The following is a 9,238-nucleotide window of genomic DNA, read 5'->3' on the forward strand; positions in this document are numbered from 1 at the left end:
ATCATAAAGGTTAGAGAGAGGGACTAGCAAGTTTGGAGAACTTTCCTGCTCTAAAACAGCACAGACACGAGCGTATACTTCAAAATCTGTGACGTCTCACGGACGTACCTGTGCCGAGGTTTGGGCTCGTTATTCAGACAAAGCAAACCTCCGCCTTTATTTCCTCCACTAGCAATTGACTCATGTCTGTGAAATGAACAGCCACGTCTACTGTGAGATGGGGCCTGGAAGCCCAGAAAGATGCAAAAAAAGAAAGACTGGTGACAGCTGTGCTCATTGACTTGGATACCATTCGTAAGCTGATACACATGTTTAACACCATTAATGGGTCATCACCCAATTGATCTGGCACTTTCCTCTTTCTCTTGCCTGCACAGGAAATTGACGGCCAGGCTCTACTCCTGCTGACACTACCATTGGTTCAAGAGTTCCTTGAACTTCAGCCGGATCCTGCCATCCAGTTTTGCCAGCTGCTGGAACGGATAAAGCTGGCCTTCTACCTCCAGTATGCCAAGTGAAGCAACATGGTTGCTATGGACATTCGCGACTAAGGAATAGTGTGATTACCGGTGGTGACATCAGCTTGGCATGTGTCTCAGTTTCGTCTGCTCCTCTGTGATGGTAGCAGACGAAAATACTTTTGGCTATTCTATGGGCACGGGTTGCTGATGTCAGATTAGGTTTGACATCAAACCTACAGAGTATTTACTGGTTAAGCATGAGTGTAGCGTTTCCTCATATGTGACCACACTGTATTAGCTGACTGGCGACAAGCAGGGACCTTGGTGAAGGCTTGCATGGGCGAAAAGATCGTCCTGCGATTGTTTCTTTTGCCCACTTACAACATTTTGCTGTCACAGCAGTCCTTGGTGCCTGGAGCACTGATTTATCATGCACACCTGGTGTGGGGATTTGCAAAACGTGGTGGTAGCCAGAGAAAAGTTCTCTGAGTAAACAGAGAAGTGTGTGCATTGGGTGGTGCCTTACTTGAGTTCCATTTTGTCAGGTTTGTTGGGCTGACAGTTTCTGAAGGTGGCAATCTGTGATGCTGAAAGCAATTGAGTGACAGGGTGTGCAAACAGCCAGAAGCCCTTGTGGCATCTTTTCTAGAGAGTGCCATAAAATCCTGCATGTGATACTAGGCATTGTTTTAGATTTCGGTACACTTCAAATCTGCTTCTTGCATTATATTTAGAATCACAGTTCCTCCTTCTTTGTTTTGCAATATGTTTGTCAGTCATATATGGCCAAATACCAGGTTGTTTGAAGTCATATTACTAGAAGATCTTCCCCTCAATTTATGGCCCCCAAAATTTCAGTTGTATTACACTTTGGTTGGTATTATTTGCAGAGTTGAAAGCTGTGAAAACAACAACAACAGCAAAAAAAGTGACCTCAAAGCCAGGTGCCTGACTTGTAACTGAGATGCAGTAGTGTGGCTAGGCACATTCAAGGTGTACACAAAATCAGTTTGTTCGTGTCTGCTGTACTTGTATACGTTTTGTCCATGGATGTTTGATACCAGTTACTCCTGGTGTTATCCTTAGGTGAAAGTGTCAGATTGGTTGCCTATTTGACATGGCACCTGGAGATTATAATGGCCGCAGAACTTTTTTGAAAGGCAATCCCATGCATGGAGGGCAAGCGGTAGTTCCTTACGTTACCTGCTTTGTCCTTGGCAGTGGATTGCCTTGCGTAGGTACATCACAACGCAAGAGCACCTGTCAAGGGGAGCAGCAGACTCACCTGTCTTGGACTCAACAGTGGCCTATGATTGTAAAGCGAGCTGTTAGATTGCAAACAAACTTTCACTTGCTATACTGAGCTCAACATTCACTCTGGTGAGGTACGCAAGACTTGACCTGCTCATCCTTGCTGATATGATCAAAGATGCCTTTGTGCTCTGCATTCTAAAAGTGTGAAAGCAACACTGTTACTCTTAACACTTGTACTTTCTTTGGGGTGTGATTTTTACTGCACAGCAATAATCGTCCTTCGTGTGTCCATCATGTGTCCATCATGTTGGGAAAACAATGGGACACTTAAACACACGGTGTGTTACTGACAGGAAACGATGTGGTGCACAGTGGTAAATTAAATACATGCAAAATCGATGGTAATTATTGTTGATAGGCAAAACGACACCGTAAAGGGTATACAGTTTGCAAGAGTGTTGTTCTTTGACATCCAGTTTGCCAGCTTTTCTGACTTGCAGTGCCGTTAACAGTACACTGTAAGACTATAAGGAAGTGCTCCATTTTCCGGCTCCATTCTCGAGAGTTCTCGTGCTCTTGAATGAGCACTCTGATTGGGCATGCGGAATCTGCAAAATGGAGTTAACTAGGGAACGTGCTTTTACGCCTGCTCAGAGGAGTGACTGGTAATTCCTCGGTTCTTTGTGTATGTGTGTAAACTCTTCCACAAATATTGTGGGCATTTGCATTCAATCTGCTAGGTGTTCTAGCTTGTAGTGCCATTAAAACTCTAAGAACAAAATGGAGTGTTCTGTTGGCAAATTCTGTTTCTAAAAGTTCTCATACTTTGCAATTAAGTATGTTCACTCTTATTTGACATTGAGTATTCTCAGCAGGGGAGTTAAACATGGCACAATCAGTTACTCAGGTAAAGAAGTGATCAGTATGTCCTTTGTAGAGTGGATACACTCTTACAAAGGTTTACACCCTTTAGGCCTTATCTTGTCCCACAACAATAATCATCATCTGCCTTGCTTGCGTTTCCTGTTTTGAAAACTTGGCGCTCACTGCTTTCCTGTTGAGAATGCTGTGTTACGCAGATAACATGCAAGTCGTTCATGACTTGGAAGTACCGGGCTTGCAGTGGGCAAGACAGATGACGATATTGTTGGGGGACAAGATACGACCCGGAAGGTGTAAAATTTGTTAAGAGTGTGTGTGAATCCGTGCCCAATTACAGCTTGCTTGCTCTGAATGCTGTCGAAGCAGACCACAAATGTCACAGTAGAGTCATTGTATTTTGTCATGTAATCTAGACTTTTCAAAGTGGTTGTGATTGCAGTCACAGTTATAATGCCTGGGATCAGTGCAGCCATTGGGGCCAATCATTGTGAGCGAGAATGCAATTGCACAAAGTACATTTCAGCATCAGTTTTAATGATGTTTATATTTTTTACACTTTTTGTCTTATTTACATCCTGTCATCCTACCTTTTTTTAAGTCTGCTGTTATTCATGGCACCTACGCAAAGTCCTAAGCCATAAATTTGCATTAAAAGTGTATTTCATTAGTATTGATTCTAGTATAATGTCACTATTTCTTCTTCTCTAGTGGAAAAAAGTGTGGCTGTGATTCATTAGGCATGTATAGCATTAGTGAAAACTTTATCTGCAGGCTTTTGTGTCAAAATTAGGATGAAATTAGCGATTGACTGCTCACGTTTTTCTCCTTCCCAGTGGATGGCCCTGTACTCATGTTGTATAACCTTCTCTAGAATTCCTCCGATAATTTTGATTAGAAGTACTCATTTAAAACACATTAGCCAACAGGATCACCTTAAGCACGATAAAAACTGACACAACTAAACATGTAGACCTCCATGCGACAACATAACATAACTGGGCTTACACTACATGTGATACAGTTGCGTCGAGGATCTGCCTAGCTCTCTTCCTTCTTGGCAACAGCATCATGTCAGCCGTGGGACTGTCTTCTCTAGCTAGCCTGCTTCGAATTACTGATTGCATCATGGAATTTGTGTCATGTCATGGGTTCTAGTCTGTGCGGTTGCACAGCTCGCCACGATCGTTCACACCAAGCTGGTGCTGTTCACCTCACTGTTTGTCGTCATTCTCAGTCTTTTTTTTTACTTCACGCAGGGCTTGCCCTGAAGAAGTGAGCTTATGGTTCCTTCACCTTGTGATTGGCTTACAGTGCCTTTGACTGGCCATTTCACTGCAAAGATTGTGCGAAGAACCAAATACGCTTTTTTCTAAGAGAAAAAAAATACTGCTGGTTATGTGGTTATCACTGTTAGAGGCTGTTTAGCCTTGCAGTAGAGCTTAATTTTGCATCACATGACTTCGTAAACCCGGCAGAGAGCTCTTGAACAACCAGTCAAAGATGCTGTCAGTGTACGTGCCCCTACAAGACAGACGTAAAAGTTTAAAACATATCACACTTGCGTCTTCTGGTTCCGATTGTTGATTCTGTACAATGCCACACGGTGTGTGAGGTAATTTTCCAGGGTTAGCTGAGATGAGCAAGCTCCGTGTGTGCGTGACCAACGGATGACAGACTCGACAAGCGGACGACACTATTGCAGACAAGCTGATGCGGACAGTGTTGCAGCAAGCATCCGGCCTAGCGCCCTAACCACTGTCTGTGTATACAAACTATTATTCACCGCTACACTAATCAACTGCGACTGGCCTGGCAGGCTGTGCAACACACTCCAAAACTGCCAAAAGAAGAGTAACTTATCCGTCATGGGGGGACTGCAGTGTGGGCAGCTAAACATGTGCTTGAAAATTTGACCATATGCATTTTTACTTGCCCTCAAATATCGAGAAATAGAAAATGTAAGCGCAGTACTGCACCTACTCTTGGACACAGTGCAATTGCTGCTTTACACTTGCGTACTGTCATGTCAGCAGAAACTGTAATAAGTTCACTGAGGCATGCTCAGGCTTCTACACACAAACATATAGGTTACTGTAGACGCAGGTGGCAATAAATTTTGCACAGTAAATGATGCAAGATTTGCTGACTACCATAAGGCACCAAAGGAACACTTTTTGTAGAGCCAGGTTTTAGCACATGAGAGTTTCCGTCATAATAGCAGCCTGTGCTTTGAGACAGCCAAGTTACTATTGGAAACTAAAAAAAATGATGTCATTTCTGTAACACTGTTGGCATTTGCTGCTATTGGAAAAGTATGTGAGACACATGTGGGTGAAGTGTTAGCAGTGGCGTTAATATAAATTGGTGATCCTATGGTGCAAGTGTGAGATGATTCCACTAACTAATGAATGAGTTGGACCACTGTTTTTCTTGCAGTCAATGTGTTCATTATGTGTTTGGCAGATTTTATGCTTGTCATCGTTTGTGTGACTGAAAGCAAATCAGTGGACACTTTTCACAGGTGTGCTGTTTGCATGTGTGTGTGTGTTGGCCAGTTGAGAGTGAGGACATCAAACGTTATACCAAAGTGCAAGAATGTTGTTACCTATGATCAAAAGTTTAATGCATATGTTATTTTTCTCTGTGAATAAAGTGCACCGTCCGAAGAATGTGTTTTCTTTGCTTTGTTTTATGTCATGCACTGTAAACTTCAGTGCAACCCCAGATTCTGCAAAGATCTAGTCAGCTACACTCGCTACACTTAGGGAAAGCGTGCTGGCTATTATCGCTGGTGGCTGTAGGTGCATGGTAGACTCTATATAAGATGAATGTGACAGGAACTTGCAAATTAGTCTGTCTTATCGAAGCTTAAATTAAAGGTCCCCTCACTAGGCCCCATTGGAAATTTAGTTCTTTTGCTAAAGTTGAAGGGTACTGACATATTCGTTTTGACTCCTAATCTTTTACATTAAATGAAGGTCCTAGGCCTCTAAACCCTAAAAAGAATAATGGCAAGCCTCAGAACACCTTAAATAACGTAATATAATAGCTTTTCTACAGACGGTTCAGTTTCGTTTCCCAGGAAGTTAGTGTCGTGTTGTCAAGGCGCAGAAGGTGGTCACACGGGAACAGGACATGCGACGTTTTGGCACTTGCTCCGACTCACTCGTTTGCCTCCTATGCTTCTACCCACTGTTAGGTCTGACGTAGCAGCACAGCAGACAACCAAGTGAGTGTCGAACATCTCAATGTCCTGGCTCCCACATGATCGCCTTCTGCCTCATGATGTCACGATGCAGTAGCCTCCTGGGAAATGAAGCTGGCTAAAAAAAGCTACTATATTGAATTATTTAGGGCGCTCTCAGGCTAGCCAGTACTTCCCTGGGGTTTCAAGGCTTCAAACCTTTATGAACGCGAGAGCGTTAAGGGCTCCATGTCGCAGAAAATCCAGCGGCGGCTTCTTGCGTCCAGCGTCGACCGTTGTTTTGGCAAAAATCATTCCAAACCACGCATACCCAACCATGCAGGCCGTCTGTGTAGCGCAAAGTTACTGAATTAATTTAATTTCTAAACGCAAAATGCGCCAGAAAAATTGTAAAGTGCTACTTACACACAAGCTACAGACATGATAGCGTCGGATTGTAATTTGAATATATAAGAACACGTAATTCTGCTAGGCGGAAACTCAAACACAAATCCCTTTTCCAGCGTTTTTAGCATTCATAAAGCGGCGCCGCGCCCGGTTTCTTGCAGCACCTCCCGGTGGCGCTCGCCTCCGCCGCATCGCACCCCACGCAAGAGGCCGCGTTTCTGCCAGAAAGCTCGCCTTCGTGCATAGCGTTTCCCACCAGCGTTTCCCGGTAAACATTGCGGCTACATACGCTGCAGATGCCGGGAAGTGTGAGAAGCAGTCGGGGATCTTCGAATGCTATTGCATTCCACTCCTAAGATGAAGCTTAAGCGTCCTCCAAGTTTTTGAAAAAGAAATAAAAAATTGGCGGCACATTTGTTTTCCCTTAAGATGATTGGCAACATCAATGCGATTAGCAATCTGCCTTATGATGGGTGTGTAATTGGTGATATGCCTTATATGCTAGGATGGTTATTATCAAGAGCAGTGCATACCCAGTAGTACACACCCAGTGATTCAAGATGGCATTAAAGAGGTCGATTGAAGAGTGGTGCATAATCAGGGACACGTACCCAGAGACCCCAAGTTGGCATGGAAGGGAAACGGTTAGATCCGGGCATACTAGATACCGGAAAGTGCGTGAAGTGTTATAAGAATGTGGTAATAGGCATTGAAAATGAAGAACAGGAACTATTATGTAAATACTGCTTTTATGTGCCATACACGGAGCATTCTACTGCTAAAATTTTTACAGTGAAGCTGTCTATGGCTACCCTCCGGAAAAATTGTGCCGGTGAACAGGAAATGCCTTGCGACAAAGCCTCGCGAATGCTTTGTAGCTTTCAATCTATTGTTGGCATCTTGGAAGAAATACTGAAATTGGCCACTAAGACGACTCTATCATTACGCCGAGTTTCATTTATTTGTCACAATTAGTTCACAGTGAAGTTGTAAACGTTACAGAATTCCCATCTGCTGTCAATATATGGGCATCTAGGGGGGTACTATAGAAAATGGCTGTAACTCTTGTTTTATCGAAACTATCCTGAAACAAATTATATGACAATTAGCCGCTAAGATGACTCTAACATTACACCGAGTTTAATTTACTTTTCGCAATTACATAGTTCACAGCGAAGTTGTAAATAGCGTGAAATTACTGTTTGCTGTCAATACATGGGCTTCTATGGGAAGAAAACAGACAGCCCCATGTTCGTCCGCTAGAATAAAATTCTAGTCCAAGTTTCATTCAGCTAATTAACTAGGAAGTATGCTCAATCGCAAAGGACAAGCGGGACAAAAACGCAAAAATGTACCGGTACGCCAGTGACACTGAAAAGGTTAAAGGGACGTAAAAGGGAAACCTTAATTCAGTTTAGACAGATGAAGTATATTTAAAAAATATATTTCTTTAATTTTGGGGTAAGAGGTTGATCACTAGAAGATAAAACGAAAGCCAAACAAATTTTAACGTTTTGTGCTGGAGCACCAGCACCAGTATGCCAGTGAAATGTAATGAACCTCAATATATTTAAGGTATTTTGGCTGCTGTGGCACTGCAAAAGTTTTTAAAACTTGCAAAGTTCAAGATATGGCTCTCTTAGAACACAGCGCAGTCTATCTTCACCAACATTGTATTAGCAGAGCGTACCAATAAATAATCATACACTTGTATAGGTTGATATTGTTATACCCACCCTGTTACAGGCGAAGAAGCCCGAGAACAGTATTGCAAATAAAAAGTAGGGCAGGGCAGATGCAGTCAACATCCACGATGCCACAAGCCTAGCTGTTCAGGCAAGGCAACAGCTGTACCATTCAAGCAGCATACTCATCGTGGAAAGTTACGAGGAGTTCCGGCCATGGACAGAAAAAGGATTTGTCTCCACCAAGTGAAGCTGTCCCTAACTCTCACTGTGCTCGAATAGCTGCTCAACTTTTTCTGGACTGCAATTTTAAAAGCTAGCATTCTCAGTGTTGCCCAAGTGCATTAAAGTGGAGGTGTGTCTCCGAACAACTCCTCATTACCCAAGTTACTGAAGAGCGTAGCCAAAACCTGGTGACTACTCAAGTCCTGTGGTGCTGCCCTCCGGCCAAGTTGAAGAAAGTTAGTGAACATTGAATATATAGCACGACCAAAAGCTTTCTCACACACCATGCATAAGAGTAGCCATGGGAAAAGGATGAAGTTGAGAGTGACAAATGTGTGCTCCCAGGGCAGAACGTAAAAACTAGCATCAACGATGCTAAAGCTCTTGCATTCTGAGGTCGTCATTGGCACTACAGTACATGATAAAGTTCCATGTTGGATAAGTGATCAATGCCAGCAGGCATGATGGAAAAAGTTTACCTTGCTGGTCAAGCATGGGATGCACGAGCGAACGAGCGACACGGAATCTTGCCTACCTTGCCCTGCTCTCTTTGACCACAGACTGGTGCGCAGAAGCCTTCATTTTAGGTGTTGCCATGGATGCCTGTCACGCTCTAACTGGTAGTCATAAACTCCTCACTACATAGCACATTCTCTCTGAGGAGTCTGTCGGTAATGCTTTGCATACCTAGCTGGCCTGCTCTTGGGAAGTATCCATTACAGATGTAGTAAACGGTGTTAGAGTGTTCATGTAACCGTGTGTGCTATTCTTACCAAATGTGAGATAGATTGGGCACTTACCTCAATTTTTTTTTTGCAGTATGCAGCCAAGGTAATGGACAGTTTTAGCAGAGCGTCATTTACGGTCAACCCTGACATATAATTACGCACACAGGCACTGCAGAAAAATGCATTGATTTCAAGTTTTTGTCGAAGGCATGCCTCTCAGAGACGTGAGCAATGTGCAGTCAGCTTGGCTGCACAACGACAAAGAAGCCACTTTGTTCAAATGACTTTGTAGTGGAGCGGGGGCAGCATTTTACTTTCCACTGCCAGCATGAGCACTCGAAGAAAATAAAAGCTCAACAGAGACCTGCGAAGGCACTAGATTTTTCGCACATGCAGTGCAGACGCCAAGAA

The 9,238-nt window shown here is 43.4% G+C and overlaps 1 protein-coding gene across 4 annotated transcripts in view; it reads left to right on the top strand.

Annotated features, from left to right (window-relative positions):
• The window catches only part of LOC142584874 (scm-like with four MBT domains protein 2), a 61,022-nt gene extending 55,747 nt beyond the window's left edge, over positions 1-5,275 (top strand). For all 4 annotated transcript variants that reach the window (XM_075695189.1, XM_075695188.1, XM_075695190.1 and 1 more), the window contains exon 21: positions 378-5,275. In XM_075695189.1, the coding sequence (XP_075551304.1) occupies positions 378-518 (141 nt within the window). In that variant the 3' untranslated portion in view covers positions 519-5,275. The remainder of the gene's footprint in view (positions 1-377) is intronic.
• The last annotated feature ends 3,963 nt before the right edge of the window (positions 5,276-9,238 follow it).

The sequence above is a fragment of the Dermacentor variabilis genome, chromosome 6, assembly GCF_050947875.1.
Source record: "Dermacentor variabilis isolate Ectoservices chromosome 6, ASM5094787v1, whole genome shotgun sequence".
Taxonomy (NCBI): Eukaryota; Metazoa; Arthropoda; class Arachnida; order Ixodida; family Ixodidae; genus Dermacentor; species Dermacentor variabilis.